We start from the raw sequence: 22,986 nt of genomic DNA on the forward strand, positions 1-22,986 counted from the left end.
GTTGAGCCTGCTGCACTGCGGCTCTCAGCAAATGGAGGTGGCCAGGGAAGGTGGGATCCTATCTCAAAATCTCTTGTAACTGATGGCTGTACAGCTGTGGGAAAAAAAGCTAAAGTGGCCAAACTGCTCTTCCCAGTACAGTAATTGCTTTTTTTTTCTCCAAGAGAAATATAATAAGAACACGTAGGCGGTAAGGCTGGAATGGTGGGTTTGATTAACTCAGAAATGCTTGAATCCACCTGGACTCACCCATGCGTTGCTGACATCGTAAAGAAGTTAGGATGAAAAATGCTGTGGTAAGGTCGCTAAATGCGTAAAGGAACCAGAAATACCGTCCTGCTAATTGCATTATTTTTCTCATGACCAGATCGCCGAGAATACAGTGAATCTCAACAGATTTTGGAAGCTGAGCATCGTTGAGCCTGGATATTGCTTCGATGAGCGACCACCGTGTACAAACAGGTGGTAATAGGCCCGTGCAGCTATATGGTGGGTGTGCAGTACAGAAAACTCCATTGTACTCTACATACTTATGTCCTCCCACGCGTCTAATGACTCATCCTTCACTGACCCACACTGCCCAACGCGCGGTGAACCATTGCCAAATAAATCGCCACGACTCACACGGCATGGGGAGGCCCTCAGCCAGCCCAGCGGTGGAGTGACAAAAGGACGTTTTGCATGTACTGCATGTGTACAATGGCGGTGGTTATCCTTTGCGTTGCCTGCCCTTTGAAAAGTATCCTCACTGTAATGTTGCATCAATGTCCGACCCTTGTCACTGTTAAGCGACACAGCTTTTGAACAGAAAGAAAATCACTCGCAGGTATTTCGGTTTGAGCAACAGCGTGGAGGGGTTTCCCTTTTATGAAGGTCATCATTCACGTCTTCTTCCGAAATGTTGACAGCTTATTTTTAGAGCCAGGTTATGGCCTCACTAAATTACCAGCCATGGGCTGTCTAACGCTGCAGTCGCCACATGCACTCCACACCACTGAGGTCTACTCATACCAACTGCCCGTATTTATATTTTAGAATTTACCAACCATTGCTTGTGCTCAATGCATAACGACGATTATTGGGCAAGCGAACGTGCAGGCGGTGCAACTGCACGGGGCCTATGGGTCCCAATTTGATTCCCTGCACCTGGGCCAAAGCCAAACCACAATATGCCACTGGTTTGGGTTTAGATGGAGCACACTGATGGATATAGAGTACTGTATATCAAAAGGCAAATTGTGACCTAACCTTAATCACCCAGGTTAACCCTATCAACTAAGCCTGTAGAGGTAAGCAACAGTGCCTGCGTAATCATAATGACTCATCCTGTAATTGTGATTTACAGCTCTTAGTCATTCCACCCGCTGGATGAAGGCCTGCTTCCACCATGTTGGTCAAGGGGTCTATGACCATGCTACACCATGCTTTGTCAGTGATGCTTGGTGAAGGCTTTAGGAAAAGTTGAGATATCACTCCCCACTGGTGTTAGCCATGGCCGGGAATCAAACTGAGATTGTTGGGGGTATCGTGCAGCACGTGTCACTGCTCATTTGGGGCCGTCCATAATGACGTCACGCACCTGGGGGGGGGGGGGGGTCAGATATTTGTGACGATGTGTGACGAGGGGAGGGGGTTTGAGAAATGTGACGTCACATCAAAATGCGCAACTTTAAATAAATATAGACAACACGTTCTACTTAATTAAATAGGCTTTTTAATGTTTTCTCCTACATCAGAGTGCAGCGCCACATTAAATACGCACTACAATGACAACAGTCTAAAGCCATTTGAAGCATGTTTTATATAAAAAAATGAAATACTGTATGGTTTGGGGGGGGGGCAGAGCTTTGTGACGTCATATTTGAGGGGGGGGGGTCTGACTTTTTGGGACGCCGTGTGACGACGAGGGGGTCAAGTCCAAAATCGCGTGACGTCATTTATGGCCCCTAAAAGCCCCGTCCCTTAATCTGCGCCTGCACGTAGGTGCGGTGCTGGAGATTCTCTCTCCTCTAATTCCGACACACACACACCAAAAACACAATTCCCCTGCACGCCGACACTGACGGGGCGGGGGGGGATCGCCCTTGCCCCCAGCAGCAGCAGCAGCAACTGACGCGTGGAGCCAACGCGATTGCAGGGGCTGCGCCTTTGCCTGCGCTGATGACGCGTGGCGCAAGTCGATGACCATCTCCCTTCCTTCCTCGTGGCTCTTGACACGGGACGAGTTGTAATGGCCATCGTCGTCATCGTTATATCATAATTATACCATCGCCACCACCACCATCGTCGTCGTCGTCCTCACCATCATTATACCATCGCCGTCATCACACCATCACCAACATCGTCCTCACCATCGTCACCATACCATCGCCACCTTCATCGTCGTCATCGTTATATCATAATTATACCATCGCCACCACCACCATCGTCGTCGTCCTCACCATCATTATACCATCGCCGTCATCATACCATCACCAACATCATCGTCCTCACCATCATACCATCGCCACCATCATCGTCGTCGTCCTCACCATCATTAATTATACCATCGCCGCCATCACACCATCACCGTCCTCACCGTCATCATAATACCATCACCAACAACATCGTCCTCACCATAATTATACCATCATCGTCCTCACCGTCATCACCATCGCCAACATCGTCGTCCTCACCATCATACCACCACCATCCTCACCATAATTATACCATCGCCACCATACCAATCAATACCCGCCATTGAGCCACTAAGTAACGGTGGCGTTACCACGCGCTGCTGTGCCAGGCCAGGTGCACGTCAACCACCCATCGTCGTTCCTCAACCATCGCATCACCCCGTCACCACCCGACGTTATGGAAGGCGCAGTGAAAAACGTGAACCTGTCGCAGCCGGAGGGAGCCTGCTGCTATGATGAAGGAGACACCGTCAACAGCTTCTTAGACGACCGGGTGAGGATTTACACTCGGATCTTTCCACTATTTGTGGCTGGAATGGACATGGCGGGCGGCGGAGGGTCTTGGTGGTTCCACGCCCAGCATTGGGAGTTAAAGATTCCTAAGTCTTGGGGTCAGAGATTGTGTTAGATTCATAGTTTTGAGGAAAAGTTGTACGGTTTACATTCTCGGTTTAAGAATTTTGATTTTTTTTAAACTAAAAAATATATATTTACGGTGTGTCGTTCGTGGAGGAGGTTGTTTGTGACCATACTTCACCACACTGGTCCCTCCCCCCGTTGGGCCAGAAACTGGTTAATGTATCGCTCGCCTACTGATGATAGCCGTGGCCGGGAATCTAACTCGGCATTGGTAATACAACACAAGACTTGTTGATATATCTATATAGAGATAGCACGGTACTGTAATGGCGAGTGAACAGCGGAAAAGTTTGTAACAAGAAAAAAAACAACGCTCAAAGGTGTCGCGCAACGAGGCATCGAGCGGTGCACGCTTTGAGAAATTAGATTCAAACAAAATAAAAAACCACAAGGAAACACAACTTCAGGAGGGTAAAAAAGTGGGAATAAAAATTGTCTCGGAATAGCAACGTGCTGCTGTGAGAGGCGGTGGGGGTCCGTGTGGCCTACGGAGCACGTGGCATCATGGAAGGGAGAGGCGGTGGGGGTCCGTGTGGCCTACAGAGCACGTGGCATCATGGAAGGGAGAGGCGGTGGGGGTCCGTGTGGCCTACGGAGCACGTGGCATCATGGAAGGGAGAGGCGGTGGGGGTCCGTGTGGCCTACGGAGCACGTGGCATCATGGAAGGGAGGGATACTGGCCTCGCATTATCCCGCTGGCCGGGGCTCACTGCTGAGTTTGGGGCGGGGGTGGTCAGCCAAAAGGAAGGGACCACTCCACCACCAACAAACGTGGAGATGGAGCGATGAAATGTCGTGTTTAATAAGGGTGCCCGGGTTGTAGTGGGGTGTGGGGTGGTGATGATGATGGCCCTCGTGCCGCAACGTGGCTCTGATGATGGATGCGTTGAGGAGCTAAGTGTCGGTGTCCCCCCCGAGGCATGCTCGCCACGACGACGACGAACGGGGCTTCAGGAGAGAGTTGCCGTCGTTTTTTGCCTTCTACCATTGAAGGAGCGCAGACTTGAGTCGTGTATACAAAATTGAGTCTTTTTGACACCCCCCCCCCCCCCATTGTTTAAAAACAACCCCGATACATTTATATTCCTTTGCATATTCATTACTGTTTGAAATTAAACCTTGAAAAAAATGTTAAGTTCTCGAGAATTATATGGGTGTCACGAAACATCTGGACCACCCCGTACTTGCAAATGTGGACCAAAGTTACATGGCATCTCAGCTCGGCTGATCATACATGTGGCGATGTCCATTTTGCCGAGGTTGACGTTCCTCCTCGTGTTCAAATGGAGCAACCTCAACAAGGTCGAGCTGCAAGAAAGCTACCGGCTTCGCAGCAGATCGATCGTGATCAAAAGTAAAAAAAAAATCTTCGAATTCGGTAAAAACAAAACGATTTCGAGAGCCGCAATGCACCTGAGACGGTACTTGACGAATAACGTCAAACCATTGATTTTTTTGTATTGGCTTTAACAAAATGCATAATGCGCATTCCATCCTAGGATCCCAATGTGCAATGCATGAAATGCAGGGGTTAGGGGGAAATAGAACCAGGGGCAACCTACCAAACTTAAGAGGGAAGGCCACTTTAAAGGGATGTGTTTAAAACAACATCGCATTTGTCGTGACATGGCGGGATGTCAACGTGGGTGTAGTACCGGCCCTAGAGGCGCCCGTTGAGCGCTGATAGCGCTGGATGGCACCACGCTTGGCGTGCAGTGCCAGCCCTACAGGACAGGGTGTGTGAGTGCCGGCCGAAGGATGAGGTTACTAAAGGCCGTGGCACTCTGGTTGACCCGGGAAGACACGTGACCAGTTAAGTCTACAAAGGGGCCCCAAGTAGGGGCTAGGGGTGGTCACGTGGTTGGTTATCCAGATCCTTCCCAAGGATTCTAGAAGGTGGTCGTGGCCAAGGGCGGAACCAGCCACGCCGCAGAGAATATAAACCGGGTCCTGAGATGGACCGGCGTTGTTGTTCATCCTGGAAGAAACCTTTGTCTGCGTTCTCCGTTCAACGAGTCTCCAACACGTGGACCTGGACCCGAGCTGTTGGCCCCGGTCCGTAGTAGCTAGTTACGTTGTAACTAGTGTAGTAAGCCTGGTGGTCACCACCATAGGTTGTTATTCTGTTAAGGGGAAAGTTACCCCGTGTGTTGGAGTTGAATAAATGTGTTGCCTCCAAGTCTGCGACTCAGTTGAACTCACTACACATTCACAAAGAGCTTTATAGCTCATCGGATTCCTCCAGTATACATATTCTGATTTGTAATGCCGCATTATAAATCATTGTTGGTATTTTAGACGTTCACCGTTCATCAAAAATAATTAGGAAGGGGTTTTTGTTTGCAGTTACAGTGTCGGGAGCCACAAAGCAGTCCTTTAAAGAGCCCAAGGCGGCAATGGAGCCACATGTTGCCGACCCCTGATCATGATTATTGTTGTGTGCCTCTGCCACCAGGATGATGAGTTGGAGGAGACCCTGAGGGACTCGCTGAACGAGCTGTGCTCGCCCGACAGCATGGGGTCCCTACTGGACATAGACCCCAACAAGGGCTCCGAGGAATGGGATAAAAGCGCGTGTGTTGGTGTGTGCGGATGGCTCTGTAAAAGCGTGGCTTTAACATATATATTTTTTAAAAGCACCTAGCTTGGCACAATCGCTGTGGTGCCGTCACTTATTAGCCAATGACGAATGCTGCCGTTGTTAGCGTAGCACAGTAGCTCTTTCATCATTGGCATGCTATTAAAGTACAGCACAACGTCACATATCGAACCGTCACAATAGTAATAGCATCTGCCACAACATTGATCATCGGCAGCGGCAGCAGTCATCGTATTCATCCTACACTTGTTCTCTGCAATATTGATGTTTTTGTTTTGTTGTTGCTTTGCTCATGCACCATGTTTTGTCCCTTGTGAAATTGCTGGGACACTGGCAAAACCGAACCGTCATCCGTGTTACAAATGAAGTCGGCGTATTCATCTTCGGTCACCTTCGTAAGAGGTAGTCAATCAGATCGATCATCTATCATCAGTAACCACTAGTTTGATTGGCAGCAGCAGTTGCTATCGTTTTTTACTAAGGCCCACTGAGCTGTGTTGCTCTTTTTCAGAATTTTTTTTGGCCAGAAATTATAGTTCAACGAAGTGGTTATTACGTGGAATTTTCAGCAGCCAAATACTCTGAATGCATAATTCTAAATGTGGAGGGGAAAACCAGAGGATCCGGAGAAAAATCCACACGACCAAAGGGAGAACACGCACAGTCCAAATATACAGCAATTAAGGTCGGGATTAAACCCACGACCTGTAAAACTAGGCGAGGTAGTTAACATTCATTGATCATCAAAATTTATGGAAATCGTCAGTGGTGTCACATCTATGTTGTGCATGTTTCCTCTCTCCCAATGTGACAGATGGCAATGATTATGGCAGATGTGAAGGTTATGTTGATCAGCTGCGCTCCATGTGCCTGGGAATCGATGACAATGACGCCGCTAATAAAGAAGACGATCTGGTGAGGGCTTGGATCTCTCATGCTGTCGTCCACTGTACAGCCGAGCCATTGCAGGGCCATGCCAAGCCAGCCCGGTAAAGGCTCGGGAGATGCAAGATTTATATCTCTTACAGACTCCCGAGTCGTGGCACTAACGTCGCACGCAACATACGAAAAAAATTATTAACCTCCCCTTCTGACCCTGCTTGACCCCAAGCCAAATTCAGATGTCTTTGTGAGACGAGAATTTCACAGTTTATTCCTGGCTCGGCTCCTCAAATAGCGAGTGGAATACCACTGGACTGCGATGGGCCTGTACTGGTATGGCTCTGATGTGCCATTGGAAAAGGGGTCGTTGTTGTCCTGTGCTCCACTGCCCTCTGGAGAAACAAGATGCTCGTCATTGTGCTTTCCAAAATATTTTTACTAAGTTGCAACTGTAAACCACCGTATACCGTGATTTTGTTTCACAATTATTCCAAATGTGTTATCGCCACGTGTCGGATAACGGCACTGCAAGATAATATTGCACGAATCTCTTTCCTGTTGATTAATTGACGTGCAATTGGTGAAGAAGCTACCCAACCCCCCCCACCGAGAATTCCCTGTGGCTCTGCTGGGACCCGGCTACATGCAGCATGTACCCTTGTATTGGTGTTGCTCTTCCAGGCTTCCCTGACAGACCTCCTCCTCCCTACCACCTTTGAACCGAATGTTTTTATTTAAAAAAATCGACATTGAGGTAGGATTGCATTTAAAACTTGCTTCGGTTGAGATTCTCGTAATTTCTGTGCGCAGAGTCCTTTTCAAAAGATCGCAAGAAATATGGTTGACCTGACGGGCAACGGAGGGGTGCTCAAGATTGTTCTTCAGAAAGGATCGGGGGACATCGTCCCTGAACTTTCAGCAGTCAGAGGTTTTTGTCAAAAATTTTGGTTGAGTATTTTTAACCTTTTTCCCGTTACGATGATAGCGAGGCTCCAACAAGGCCATGTGGTAGTGTGTGTGGCACAGCTTAGCGCCAGCTATCATCGAGTGCAGTCGTCGATACAGTTTTGCGATGAGAACAATGTCTTTAAAAATGACGGTGCTGTGCCTCTGTAAAAAAAAAAACGCTAACTGCTTGCGCGTTCCGAGATTCAGCGGTGAACGGGACCCACCCTGAAACTTACAGATGTCTCGGAACGGGAAAGGGTGAAGAGTACAGTAAAATAAAGAGAGGGCCCAAGTGAAGTTCTCTAAGAGGCTATTTTGACCTATTCCGCACTGGTCAGACGTCTGGGAAGAGGTGGGAGTACCCACACTTTACCCCGACCAATCAATATTTTTTTATGTCTTGGGAGAGCCATTTCACTCGGTGGGCCATAGCTCAGCCAGGCCTCAAGAGCCTTCATGTGCCGCACATTTAGCCATTGGGCTGCCAGTTTATGAACCCTGCTACACTGTTGCCGAACCAATTTGCCTTTGTCGCTCGTATATGCTTTGCCGGTTATAATTTGTGCAACGATTTGCCGAAAATTTCCCCGGTGTATCATGGCCTTAACCAAGTTGAAAAATCTCTCGTTACGTACACGGCTAACGGCTCATTGTTTTACCTCTTGGGAGATTGGGTCATGTGAAGAGTAGGATTTAAAATTGCTTGGCGCGCAATGGTAAATGCCCACGGGTTTGATTTTTTTTTTCCAGTGAATTACAACGCTTACCTGGAGTACTCTGACGAGCCGTATGACTCGAGCCACCTGCGGAAGGAGGAGAGTCGCCTGTGGCTCAGCAAAGGTGACTTCTGTCCGGCTCTGTCTCGTTATAATTGTTCAGTGTGACATTTCTACCGTTTAATAATACTCTCCCCAACTATGATTGAAAACATGCGTGAGCTCTATCGATCTGTCTGTTTGCTCGTCCATCTGTCCACCCTCCCATTTGTCCATCGGTCCCTCTTGCCCCTCTGTCTGTGCATTTCATATCCTGTACCATTTCTCCATCCTTTTGTCCGTCCGTCCATTTTTCCACCCTTTTGTACGTACATTTGTACATCCTTCCGTTTGTCCGTCCATCCATCCGTCGGGTGATCCGTCGGGCCTTTGTCTATCCATCCATTCGTCCGTCCCTCCTTCCATCTGTTGGACAGGGGCGGTGATGCCGGGCTTGGAGGTGGGGCTGCTGACGATGTGCAAGGGCGAGCTGGCCCGGTTCCTGGTGCGCTCGGACTATGCGTACGGCGCCCTGGGCTGCCCCCCACGCATCCCGCCCAACTCCACCCTCCTCCTGGAGGTGGAGCTTCTGGGATTCATCGACTGCATCAATGTGGACGACTACTACACCATGACGCCGGTACACACACCCACCTTGTTCACCTAGATATCCTGGTGTAGGGGTCAGCGTGGGGTCGTGCTTATTGATATATATCTTTTTTATAGTTGCTGAGCACAGGTTCAAAGGCCTAAAATGTAAAGTGGTCCGCAATAGGACTTTAAAAGTTGTAGATAAGAGTTAACACATTTCTTGATTTGAGGAAAATTGAATTGAGCGTGGTTATTATAGCAGAAGAGACGATGTTTGGGAATTCCAATGTGGAGCAGTGCGAGAAAAGAAGCAGTAAGAGAATGACTTGCAGTGTGGTGAGTGTGTTGTATGTATGAATGTTGAACTTCTTTCACACTGTATGTAGCCAACCATGCTAATCGGAGGTGCAGGGAAGGACAACAAACGAAACACAAGCATTTCAGAAAGAAATGAGTTTTCAATCTAGAAGAAATTAGTTTTCAATTTGATCTGGTGGGGACCGGTAGTGCATTGTTTAGCGCACTGAGAATGTCGGTGGCAATTATCTGAACCAGTCCTGGGCTTCCCGTAGGTCGACTCAACCTTAAAGGAGTACCTGGTGTGGTGTGTAAACATGATCGGCCAGGTATGGTGCTGGCCATCCAACCCCTCGTATGCCACGCCAGCCTTCATAGGTGCTTGCCTTAACAGTACTTTCCCCAAGAGTCTTAAAGGCTAAATAGAGGGCCTTTGTTTTTGAATGTGATCTGAAGTGTATTGAATGATTGTGTGAGTGAGAGGGTGAATGGGCGGTTGAGTGGCTGTGTAGTTTGGTGGTTTAACACGGTGCAGATGAGACAAAACATTCTTGTAGACCAAGTCTTCAACACGGGTGGAGGAACCAACGAATGTATGCTGAATATAGGCACACCTTATTTAAGAGCTGTTCTGATATAAGCAACACATGCTCACATCACGCAAGTGGAGGGAAGGCAAAGGACCATTTTTGATACAAGCACCTTGTAATATATATAATTCGTATACTCATTTATACTTGGGTTATCAAGTTAATCCAGGACATTCCTCATTTATCATTAATTGATAGCCCGGTGATTGAGAGTAATGAGCTTGCCGCGTCGGTGTCACCGGGGCCTCTGCGGTTTAATTGCCACTGTTGCCGGCTGAATGATCAGCTTGCGATTCCATTGGTGGCTAAGAAATTATTATTGCAGGAGGAGAGAAAACGGCTGAAGCTGGAGAAGGTGCTACGAGTGGCTGTGAATGAGCGAACGGCTGGAAACGCCCACTTTCAAGCTGGCCGCTACGACCGAGCCATGCACAAGTACTTGAAGGCAAGCTGTCACATTGCAAAGTAACACTACCCCACTCCCACCCATGCCAACAGTCTCTCTCTGTCCTTTCATATTTACGTGCTATGAAGATGGTCCACTGCCCGAAACTCTGCCTATTACAGTGAGGGAAAAAGTATTTGATCCTCTGCTGATTTTGTAGTTTGCCCACTGACAAAGAAATGATCGGTCTATAATTTTAATGGTAGGTTTATTTGAACAGTGAGAGACAGAATAACAACAAAATCTAGAAAAACGCATGTCAAAAATGTTATAAATTGATTTGCATTTTAATGAGGGAAATAAGTATTTGACCCCTCTGCAAAACATGACTTAGTACTTGGTGGCAAAACCCTTGTTGGCAATCACAGAGGTCAGACGTTTCTTGTAGTTGGCCACCAGGTTTGCACACATCTCAGGAGGGATTTTGTCCCACTCCTCTTTGCAGATCTTCTCCAAGTCATTAAGGTTTCGAGGCTGACGTTTGGCAACTCGAACCTTCAGCTCCCTCCACAGATTTTCTATGGGATTAAGGTCTGGAGACTGGCTAGGCCACTCCAGGACCTTAATGTGCTTCTTCTTGAGCCACTCCTTTGTTGCCTTGGCCGTGTGTTTTGGGTCATTGTCATGCTGGAATACCCATCCACGACCCATTTTCAATGCCCTGGCTGAGGGAAGGAGGTTCTCACCCAAGATTTGACGGTACATAGCCCCGTCCATCGTTCCTTTGATGCGGTGAACTTGTCCAGTCCACTTAGCAGAAAAACACCCCCAAAGCATAATGTTTCCACCTCCATGTTTGACGGCGGGATGGTGGTCTTGGGGTCATAGGCAGCATTCCTCCTCCTCCAAACACGGCGAGTTGAGTTGATACCAAAGAGCTCCATTTTGGTCTCATCTGACCACAACACTTTCACCCAGTTGTCCTCTGAATCATTCAGATGTTCATTGGCAAACTTCAGACGGGCATGAAGATGTGCTTTCTTGAGCAGGAGGAACTTGCGGGCGCTGCAGGATTTCAGTCCTTCACGGCGTAGTGTGTTACCAATTGGTTTTCTTGGTGACTATGGTCCCAGCTGCCTTGAGATCATTGACAAGATCCTCCCGTGTAGTTCTGGGCTGATACCTCACTGGTCTCATGATCATTGCAACTCCACGAGGTGAGATCTTGCATGGAGCCCTAGGCCGAGGGAGATTGACAGTTCTTTTGTGTTTCTTCCATTTGCGAATAATCGCACCAACTGTTGTCACCTTCTCACCAAGCTGCTTGGCAATGGTCTTGTAGCCCATTCCAGCCTTGTGTAGGTCTACAATCTTGTCCCTGACATCCTTGGAGAGCTCTTTAATCTTGGCCATGGTGGAGAGTTTGGAATCTGATTGATTGATTGATTGCTTCTGTGGACAGGTGTCTTTTATACAGGTAACAAGCTGAGATTAGGAGCACTCCCTTTAAGAGTGTGCTCCTAATCTCAGCTCGTTACCTTATAAAGGACACCTGGGAGCCAGAAATCTTTCTGATTGAGAGGGGGTCAAATACTTATTTCCCTCATTAAAATGCAAATCAATTTATAACATTTTTGACATGCGTTTTTCTGGATTTTTTGTTGTTATTCTGTCTCTCACTGTTCAAATAAACGTACAATTAAAATTATAGACTGATCATTTCTTTGTCAGTGGGCAAACGTACAAAATCAGCAGGGGATCAAATACTTTTTTCCCTCACTGTCTATACTTATCCTTTTACAGCCAAAGTGTTATTGACAAACGTGTTAAGGCTTTTTTTTCCTCCTTATTGGCAGACTTGATGCCCGATTGCAGGCCCGTGCTGTGTACAACTTGTACACGGCACTGGGACAGCTGCCTGTGGGGCCAGGGTCCCGGGCAGTCCCCGGTCCCCTTTGCTGGATCGTATCGTTGCAGGGCATTGGAATGCTTTAGATGAGATGTGCAATGTATTTAAGGCAATCCCCTATCCATGGAAATCCTTAGGGCACCGCAGTGGTGAGATGCAGGAAGGTCGTGGGTTAAATCCCGACCCTGACGCCTGTATGTTTGGGAGTGTGCGTGTTCTCCGCCATGGTCACGTGGATTTTTCTCCTGATCCTTTGGTTTTTTCCTTCCACATTTAGAATCATACATTTAAGAGTATTTGGCTGCTATAAATTCCCACGTGATAACCACTTTCGTTGAGCTATAATTTCTGGCCAGGTCACTTCGGAAAAAGACCTATGTAGCTCGGTGGACCTTACCTGGGAAAATAGAAGTTTAGTTTAAAGAGTTGCACAGGTGAGGCAATTATTTGTGTTTGTTTATCTGCCTCACCATAGACCCTGCGCATTCTCGAAAATGCTCACCTGTCGAGCAACGAGGAGCAGAGTCAGATGGAGGCGTCGCTCCTCAAGGTGCTGCTCAACCTGGCTCTGTGTTACCTGCGCAGGAACCGTCCTAGCAGCACTGTGCATTATGCCCTACGAGCCCTCCGTGTGCAACCCAACAACGTCAAGGCCTGCTTCCGACTCGGCCAGGTGACAAGCAAAAGACAAACATCCCACGTATAGCCCGTAACAAGACTGTTGGGGCGAGTGCTGTTAGCGAGCAGCACCTATGAAGGCCGGCACGGCACACGAGAGGGGGTGGCCAGCACCACGCCCGGCCGCCTTTGTCTTCCCCCAGCGGCGATGTTTACACGCAGCACCCGGTAATCGTGCGCGCGTACACACACACACACACGGTGCTCACCCAGACAGAACGAAGGACTGGTGAACCTTTGGCCAAATGGTAATGAAGGAGAATGAGCTCTAAATGGAGGTAGTTATGTCTTGGGGAGGGCAGGGGTGGGGGAGAGCGGTGGCCCAACACCGGCGGATGAACTCTGCGACGCCGTGTTACGTAATGGCACGGTCACGTTTCGGTGAGATGTTCGCTCGTCGGGATGACCTGACATGCACGTTTCCGAAGAAGCTCCCAGCACATGGACTGAAACTGTTGGACGTCATACCAAACAAGTAAGTGGTACAACCTGATAACACGTGGGAGAGATCCTCCCAAACATTCGCTTCAGGGATTGTCCCAGTAGGTGGAGGCAGAGCATTGATTTATGTTTTTATTCACTGTCCAGTTTTTCACGCCCCCACCCCCTTCTCTCCACTACTATCCTGGCGTTAAAATGAATTGTATATTTTGCTGGAATGTTTATTGGGCAGACAGCAGGACAGGTGTCGGGCAACTTACCCCCCTGGAGGTAGGAACTGTAAACTTCCATTGTTAACGAGCGGAATGTGTGGGTGAATCCATACCGAGTCCAGGTGAGTCTCACTGACTGCGGAGGATTCATTGGATGTTGGTTGTACCCCTTGTTCCAGCAGATAGAATCAATCCATTGCTGGACTGAAGGCTTCTTCATGCTGGGCGGGCTGTGGGAGCGTTCTTTGACCACATTGTGCCACGCTGGTCAATGCGAGTTGGTGAAGGCGGGGAGTATAGACACAGGGGCATAAGAGTACAGTACAGCAATGGAATTTGCCCACACTACCCTCCGCTGCTCGCAAAGTAGCTCTGTGCGGCTTATTTACCCATGGTCGTCTCCCATCCAAGCTTTTTCCAGGCCAAAATTCCAGCTTGGCTTTCAAGATTTTACAAGATTGGGCACATTCTGGGTGATTTTTGTCATGGCACAGATATAATATAATCGAATCTTGCACCAAAAAAAAATCGGATTTGTTATCATATTTCACATCTGAATAACAGCCTATCATGTGCTGTCATCGAGCAACCTGGGTAATGAAACAAACTTGGCCTCCGTTTGTCTTACTACCATGTAGATACAGTCTGGCGTTATCTCATCGGATGCTTCTGCGGTGTAACGTTTATCACACTGGACTCGCAATCCAGAGATCAAGTGATTGCAGGCTTTGCAACCTTTTACCACTTTAGTCCATGGATGTTACCAACCAATGTTATCTGGCAGCATTTGAAGGCCCAACTCTAGGCAATAGCTTTTGACTTTCTTAATCTCGTCAGCAGTGTCAGGCTTGAGTGGCAGGTTTGTGCCAGAAAGGCCGTCAGGTGTTTGAGCAGAAATACAACTGAATTTGACTTGCTTAACAAATACAGTGGGTTCGTCTTTGCACTGCGTTTCCGCAAACCTCGCAGAGGGTTCCACCGAGTTTAATTAAGTCACTCGACTGCAAGGGTTCTTTCAATTCCTGCCGTCATTTTGACCAGGCAGTAATTCATTATTTGCTGAGCGGTGGAGGCTATGCCCGTGGCTGCCTTTAATCCACCACTGTGGAGACAGCAGCAAAGGTTGGTGGATCACCGCCAGGCGCGGAGCCACAGGGGGGGCTTGGGGGGGCTCAACCCCCCCTGAAATTTGGGAAAGTCGGTAATCGGGATAACTGGATATCCGGCAGCTGCAAAATGCTGGCTGCCACCTTGTGCTGCCCTGCAAGCTGCTTGAGCGGCAGCCTTTCCAACTTATCGAACTTATTAGCCACATCAGCGGCTCCGACCTATTAATAAACTCCGCATTCAAATCCAATAAAATTAGTTTTATACATTTGTGGCGCCCATTGAAAACATACACTGGATATCTCAGAATATTGAAGTCAGCCCCCCCAAAGTCAAAATCCTGGCTCCGCCCCTGGTCACCGCACAGTTGGCAATTTTGGGAGACTCCCTTTCTGTGGGCATCGAGGTGCAAGTACCCTAGCTTGCCAGCAGAATGCAGTACAGAAAAGTGCTCATTAATAGTCCCTTCTCAATGGGATAGTGTTGCCCCCTCACATATGTGGGTTTTCTCCGGATGCTACAGTTTCCCGTCACGTTTATAAACACGAATTGGTTAAAAACAACTTAATATATAGAGAACTGCAGAACAATTGTTGGTGCCGGCTTACCACTTGGCAGCCTTCCAGCTTGTCTGTGCTTCCTATTCAGCGATTATGAGATGCAACTTGCATGAAAGACGCGATATAAAATGAATCGTTTGATATTTGTTTTACAAGCAGTCGTTTAAGACAACAACATTTTCAACTAAAACTAAACTTAAATTTTACCAGGTAAGGCTCGCTGAGCTATATAGCTCCTTTTCACAAGTGACCTGACCACAAATGATGGCTCAACAAAAGTGGCTTATCACGTGGAAATTTATAGCAGCCAAATACTGTAAATGCTGGAGGCACAAATGGAACCCACTTCATGCATTTCATGTAAAAAGAGATTGGAAGTGAGGGTTAGAGTGTATATAGACCAATATCTACGATATTTTTTTCTGAGATTAAGATTGTTTTTCGTGAGTCACTGTCCTGGTCCAGCAAATTGCACCAGACTTTATTCAATGTCACTTTTTTTCTTTTAATATAAACGGCTCCTTCACGATAACAATAATGTCCTTTCTTTACCCAGCAAAGCCTCACTTGGGCTTTGGACTTTTGCAGGAGGATCCTGCAACTTGGGGCCTGTTTTATATAGAGCGTTTGCGCTCGGAGAAAACCAACCACACGTACGGATCATTCTATAATGCGCACACGGGCATATGTGTCCTTTTCTATAGAGATAGGGATTTACATTTATACGGCGCTTAAATGCTTCAGTATCTCAAAAACAATCGTGAACCACGTCTGATCTCATCCATTCCAATGCTCTGCAGCAGTCGAGCCAGGGGGTGGGGGGGGGACCATCCCAGTGGCAGCCGTCCCTACGCAGCACAAGGGGTACGGCATGCACTGGCAATCGGCAAACAGTTATAGTCTGGCAGTCGGTTGCAATGTTGCAATGCGGCTTTTATGAATCACTTTTTGTGTTTTAGTTTGTCCTTCCTCTGCACCTCCGATTAGCATGGTTGGCAACGTGCGGTGCAAAATAAGTTTTACATACATACATACATGAATCATGTTGTTTGCGAGTCATGTATCAAATGTAGCTCGTTCGGACCATGTCCACGGCACACACTATTGACCTGCTGAATGGGTACGGTTGATCGGTACAGGGGCGATGTCACTTTGGGGGGGCAATTTTCCCCCATATAAGCCCAACGACTTAACCCGTGTGTGACTGCAGGCCCACCTGATGCTGGGAGATTATGTGCGATCACGGTACTATCTGCTACGCGCCCAGAGCATGGCACCGGTCCACCCCGTCATCACGCACGAGCTCAAGGCCCTGGAGGCGTGAGTTTCTCCCCGCGCATGCACGCACGCAACTGTGCAACCACTCACTCGCTCAGTCGCCTGTTCGCTCGTACTTTCAGTTAGCGGCATTGAGTTCTTTAGCGTTGGCGTCGCGAATGCTTTTTTAAATTGGTTGAGTTGCTTTCGGTGCCTTGTTAGAAACAGTTTGGGTGGATTTTTTTGCGAGACTTGATTGAAGGAAGGCCATCTGTGGCAGACGGAGAATGCAAACGTACATATTTGGAAGCCACAGGGTTTAGTGAAAGTTTATTTTTTATTCGCTGCGGGGCAGTTTCAGCGATTTTTTGACGTATTGTTTCAGACATTTTTAAGATGCTGGGGAGAAAGCCCAGTATCTGAAAGCAACCAGCGCAGACACAAATATTAATGCCTTGAGATACTCGGCTGGCTCGCTCTACTCGTTCATCGTGAGCATCCGACCCTGGGTCATTCCTTCAACGCTTGGAACGCACACTCTTTCTTATCTGCCCTGCCAAGGGTGTGTTCATTGTATTTCACTAAACAGAAATGCAATTCTGAGAGCAGGGGTTGAATTACAAATGCAACTTAACGTGCAGCCTTTTATCGGTCCATTGCTGGATGAATGCCCCCTCCCCAGTCATGGGGATAGTTTGACAAGGTTCAGACGAATTAAAACACTTTTTTACGTGATATCTTGTTTTGTACGGTCATCAATGACCGGGATGAGATAATCAAATATCTGTGCTTTAATAGTCCTGGTTTAAAAACTGATGGCTCAAACACAGACTAAAACCCAGGTTGTGGAATGTGCCAGGGCAGTCAGTTTTAATGCGCTGTGGACACTCGGCCATGCCGTTCAGCTGATCGCCACGTGCACACAGCCCTGTGTCATTCTGCAAAGTGCATTTCCACATTTTTGGACGTGCATTTAAAGAAAAATGTGGGTAATCAGTATAATCGTGATGTGCATTTTTACTTGTGTATAGTATAGCAATCAGTTAGGGTTGAGATTCGGATATTAATATGTCCCCCTTTCTTGAATAAGGGAGAAATGCTCAAATTACCGCGTTGTTGGACGTACTCGGACAAAATTACGTTTTCATCCTCGCTCGGATGGTGGTGGTGATGTTGTTGTGTTCAGTTGTGTATTTGTGTCAAACCACTGACTTAATCTCTAAATCAGCGACAGTTTCTGAATCTAGAGATAATCGCCTTTAAAAATGACACTCCCATGTATTATATTTAGGATGATTGTGAAATCTTGACAGCGAGGCATCCTAATTTGTGGCGCTATGGCGGTAATGAGCAAGGCTGCTCCGGCATGGTGTTGCAAGTGGGTAAGCGTGTAACAGCGCTCTGATTCATTGATTAATATCGATTGTTGGGCTCACGATCGATACAAACAATCAAATTGTGCGTTTAGGAATCAATCAATTATGATTCGTCTTCAGCCACGGTCAGTCCACTGCTTGTTGAAGGCCTCCAAGCCAACGCCACCTCTTAAAGGTCTTGCAGTGCAACCCGGCGCCTTCACACAAACTTATTTCATGGTTCCACCTCCTCGGGAGACGTCCGCTTGGCGGACGTGGCTACATGCCGTTAATTATTCTTGGCCGTCATCCATCATCTGAGCGACGTGCCCTGCTCAAGGCCAATTGTCTTAATAGTTTGGATGATGTCATTAACCTGCATGTGTCCTCTCGTGATTCATACAATTATTGATATTAATGATTAATGCAAATTGTATGCTAATGGGAGTAATGAAAAACGGTTCACGATTCATTCCGTGCCTCAAGAGTCACGGTCATTTATGTTTGTGAAATATTGTGCGCGTTTCAAATTTGCATTATTAAAACTGTGCAAACAGGACAGAGTGATGATTAATAATAGTTTTTTTTTGGAATATGATCACGAAAGTAAAAATGTGTGTCGTTCACCCTCCTCCAGCCGGCACAGACAGTTAATAAAGTTGTCCCATGAACAAACATGCCAGTTTATAACTGCTTCAGCGATCCACAAAAACAAAGATTTGGTGCGGACGTTTCAACGCTAGTTACAACAAGCGGTCGTCAGGCAGTTTCCGGATTTGTGAAAATATAAAGCGCAAATAACGAGCTGGTGAGAAAGCAAAGACAAAAATTATTGTATTCTCAAAGAAAATCGCAGCTCTGATTCTTTACAATTCATCAAACGTATTTGAGGGCTATAGAGAGGGGGGAGGGGATGAATGATTACGTGAATTTCAATGAACACCTGTGAAATGAAATGTTATGAGAAGCCAAAAGATTTGGGGTTCGTCAGCTTTGTTGCTGTGGCACTCGTGAGGAAGCCACGGTAGTGCGCTGTGTGCTCGTGGACTGACATGATGTGCGAGTTTAATTTATCTTTGGTAAACTGTGGTTTGCACGGTCTCCCCCTCGTCTCACAGATTAGATATCGGTTCCAGCCCTCGGTCTAGCAGATTGAAAAAAAAAAGCCGTAGATTTTGCCACACAGCCCCTGTGCCAACCCCACCGTAGCAGCCTATAACACTCGTAACACGTGGTCACCCCCCAATTCAAGCAATCGTTTAGGCTTAGCTTTTGTGGTCTGGTGCATTGTGGCTGATTTGGTCAGCGAAGATTGAATATCATCGATTCGTACTATGCAAATATCTGATGGGGCATAATGGTACAGATTATTATACCCTATCAGATATTATAAAATATATTTAAAAATATCATTTGTATTTTTTCTACCTACGTGACTTTACCGAAAGAACCAAAGAGTATGATACAGATCTGTTGTGGAGCATTTTGGGTAATTAAATAAATAGACCTCAGTTTCTCCGCATTGAATAAAAATATTTTTTTACTTCATAAGCTATTTTTTTTCTCGTATCAAACCCTGCTGGAATAATGATTGGTGTTGAAGGCCAATAGTCGTGATGGACTAAAAATATTTGATTTGTATGTGCTTAGATTGTGCGGCAGTTGAAACAATTATCAAGTTTCTTAAATCCCACCACACCGGCAGAGTTTACACGTGCACACCACAGTTAGTCAGTCGGCAGGTCGCGTGTGGCGGTGGGGTAAAGGGTGCTTACGCCCGCCTCTTCCAAGGTCTAAGACGTCTGGCCAATGTGGAAGAGTAGGCCAAGATAACCCTGCAGGGTGGGGGAGGGGTCTCTCTTGCGCTCCCTCTCATGCGGAGTTACCTCCGCCAGAAGTGGCGTGAGGAAGCGGTTAACGAGGAGAGACCCACCAAGGTGCCATTATTTCGCATCCGTACATAAATGACGCCCGCCCGCCGATTTTACAAATGGCCTTAACTTTCGTGACCGCAGTCACTCTCGCGCAGGAAGATTGCAAATTTGGGCATTCTCCTCTCGGCGCCGTGGGTGGTGGAACGATTCGTTATTCGCCTGAGGCCTCGCCGTGCCTGTTTGTGAGATCAAAGCCCCAGGTGAGTCCGCATCGTGGGCCCTGGCCGCCTCGCTCCACTGCCTCTTAGTCAATGCGATCGCAGGTCAAATATACTCGCCGGTCGACCCCTAAGGAACCTGTCAGTGTCCCTATCGTATTTTTGGATCTGTAAGAGAAACCCTTGACATTATCAAGCCAACAAGAGCAGTGCAGTAATTTGTCAATATTTGGCACGCGCAGGCAATGTCGTTGAGTTTGGTCGAGGGAGGGGGTTCGTGGGCTGAATGATTGCGCTCTTATTTACAATGGCTTCAGAGCCAGTTGAGACAACAGTGCGTCTCCCTTTTTGTAATGGATAAGGGAGACTTGGATATTAAAGGTGAAGGTGAAGCGCTTCATTTGCTTCCTCGGCACTTTCTGGCAGAAGGGCGTCCACTACAAGAGGGCGTTGGACTCACGGTGCAGAGGTTGCCGTTTTGGTTTGATCTCCCGGCGTGGCGGTTAAAACAATGGGCATGATTATTCAGTACCCCCCTCCCCCCCCACTATCTACCCAACGCAGTACGAACAAGTACACCACAGTCAAGTTGATCGGCAGGTCACGTGTTGTGGGGTAAAATGTGTGTAAGCCCACCTCTGCCAAGACATCTGGCTAGCGTGGAAGAGTCGACCAAATATCCCCTCTTAAGAGGAAGCTGTCCAGAACTTCCTCCAGTGGAGGTCCTTGTTGCATCTGCAGTGACGTGCGCAAGCAATTTTCGTAGGGCCCTACATCAGAGAGAAAGGCGGCTGATATTGTTATCACATGAATACTGCAGCAGAACCTTGCCGTAATCTTCTAAGTCCCCTGGAAGGCAAAGCATTTGTCAATAAGGACACGCGAGAAAATACGACTGCGCTCGCCGTGCCCGTTATCTGATAGCGCACCTAATATAACGGCGGCGTAATCCGAGGTCGAGTGAGTCGTGACTTTAAATACGTCGGCATGTTATTGAGCACTATCGGACCGCGATCGCGTTACTGAGTCTCGTCGGGGGGGGGGGGGGGGGGGGGCGGAAGCAAAAGCGCGGCCGTATCCGTGTTGACCGCTGAGGAACTCGCTTCGTCGCGTCTCGGCTCTGGCTTAGCCTCTTTAACACGGCTCGGCTCCGGCTTGAGCCCGCTCGGCTGCTTTTCAATGACGCTCGAGTGAGGGTCTGAGACGTAGCTTGGCTCGGGCGCGGCTCGTGGGTAATCCTGAGCATGGCTGGGACTTAGAGCTGGCTCGCTTGAGCAGGAGCCAAAGCCTGAGCTGAGCCGTGACCTAGAACACGTCGTCGGACTTTGTGACTGGGTCCAAGCAGCGTGTCGATTATAGGTGCAGGGTGCCAGCTCGCTTTCCTTGACAAGAGTTTGGAAGTCCGGTATTCGTGAGCATGTGTTGAGAAGTATAATTAATATAATGCCAAAGTTACACATGGTAAAACCGGTGAGGTAACCGGCAGCCGAAGGAGGGAACGCGCCCGAGGAAACAACCACCAGGGGAGGTGGGGGCGATGCCGATCGGTTGTGGGGTCGATGGTGGTGGTGGTGTTGGAAGTTTGGACAGAACTACAGTGCCACCATGGCAGTCAGTGGGATACGACCACCGCGTTTATTATTTGGTTGACCAAAGGGTCGGCGATTGACACCGGCGCTTAAAAGGGGGATGGCCGTACGTCGCCCGGGGCAGCCGACCGGGCAATGCCAGGGAAGGGGCCGGACGCAAGACTGTGCACCTGGCTTCTTCCTACGTTACGAAACGTCGGCCGAGTCATGCGTCCGTGTGTTTGTGGCCCGTTTCTAATTCTGCACGAGTCGGCCGGTGTTGTGCAAGGAGAGAGAGGGAGGTGCATCGTTTGATCTGTCTTCATAGGAAATGGCAAGAGTTCAACAGGTGGGAACGGGAGATGTGCCGGAGGATGTTTAAAGGCACCGGCGGCGGCGGCAACAGCAAGGATGCAGGATGCAGCACTAATTGTATGCCAACACTTGCCCGCGCCCTCGAAAGCAATTTTTCCATTATATGCAATTATATTCGTTGACGCCACGCGCATCTCATGCGTCGCGAAGGTTAATCGCGCGCTATTGTGAATGTCTTATCGAATTTCTATTGAGGACGATTTTGCCAATATCGCTTCTGTTTTCTCTTCCCGCTGCGACGTCAATTTTTTTACATTTAAGTGGCGCGTGCGAGCGACGTCTTGGGCGAAGAGGGCAAGGAAGCGTTCGTTTCCACACTCAAGTAAGTCTTGTACGAGGCCTCACCCCACCTCCATTGCTACTCATTCCCCCGTACCGATGCTGTGATGTTCCATCTTTAATTATAGCCACGGTGCATTAACGCTACACTGGGCGCGGAGGGCATTGGAGGATTGTGTGTGCCGATGACGTATGCGAACTTGCTGGTAAGTTACGCTTGTAAATAGGGTACAGCGCAGAAAAAGACTTTGCAGGTTTGGCGTCGAGCGGCCCTGTGATGACTCCGCCGCCTGACGCGTTCTCCACCGTGCCCAACAGGCATATGGATTGTCCATACACTTACATTGTCCATACACTTACATTGTCCATACACTTACATTGTCCAAGCACTTACATTGTCCATACACTTACATTGTCCATACACTTACATTGTCCATACACTTACATTGTCCATACACTTACATTGTCCATACACTTACATTGTCCAAGCACTTACATTGTACATGCACTTACATTGTCCATACACTTACATTGTCCATACACTTACATTGTCCAAGCACTTACATTGTCCAAGCACTTACATTGTACATGCACTTACATTGTCCATACACTTACATTGTCCATACACTTACATTGTCCATACACTTACATTGTCCAAGCACTTACATTGTACATGCACTTACATTGTCCAAGCACTTACATTGTCCAAGCACTTACATTGTCCATGCACTTACATTGTCCAAGCACTTACATTGTACATGCACTTACATTGTCCAAGCACTTACATTGTCCAAGCACTTACATTGTCCATACACTTACATTGTCCATACACTTACATTGTACATGCACTTACATTGTCCATACACTTACATTGTCCAAGCACTTACATTGTCCATACACTTACATTGTCCATACACTTACATTGTCCATACACTTACATTGTCCATACACTTACATTGTCCATACACTTACATTGTACATGCACTTACATTGTCCAAGCACTTACATTGT

General features: G+C 47.7%; 1 protein-coding gene across 4 annotated transcripts in view; it reads left to right on the forward strand.

Annotated features, from left to right (window-relative positions):
* The first annotated feature begins 1,894 nt into the window (after positions 1-1,894).
* FKBP6 (FKBP prolyl isomerase family member 6 (inactive)) overlaps positions 1,895-22,986 on the forward strand; it is a 44,864-nt gene continuing 23,772 nt past the window's right edge. For 2 of the 4 annotated variants that reach the window (XM_076072610.1, XM_076072611.1), the window contains exons 1-11: positions 1,896-2,949; positions 5,551-5,677; positions 6,509-6,609; positions 7,387-7,504; positions 8,275-8,364; positions 8,717-8,919; positions 10,083-10,202; positions 12,527-12,724; positions 16,260-16,369; positions 21,650-21,753; positions 21,958-22,018. In XM_076072610.1, coding sequence (XP_075928725.1) covers positions 2,854-2,949; positions 5,551-5,677; positions 6,509-6,609; positions 7,387-7,504; positions 8,275-8,364; positions 8,717-8,919; positions 10,083-10,202; positions 12,527-12,724; positions 16,260-16,369; positions 21,650-21,753; positions 21,958-22,018 — 1,328 coding nt within the window. In that variant the 5' untranslated portion in view covers positions 1,896-2,853. Of the gene's footprint in view, positions 2,950-5,550; positions 5,678-6,508; positions 6,610-7,386; positions 7,505-8,274; positions 8,365-8,716; positions 8,920-10,082; positions 10,203-12,526; positions 12,725-16,259; positions 16,370-21,649; positions 21,754-21,957; positions 22,019-22,986 lie in introns of all 4 variants that reach the window. The other 2 variants (XM_076072609.1, XM_032967756.2) reach the window with 2 other exon arrangements.

Source organism: Petromyzon marinus, chromosome 38 (genome assembly GCF_048934315.1).
Source record: "Petromyzon marinus isolate PM22_M1 ecotype Great Lakes invasive population chromosome 38, UKy_Petmar_22M1.pri1.0, whole genome shotgun sequence".
NCBI classification, from domain to species: domain Eukaryota; kingdom Metazoa; phylum Chordata; class Hyperoartia; order Petromyzontiformes; family Petromyzontidae; genus Petromyzon; species Petromyzon marinus.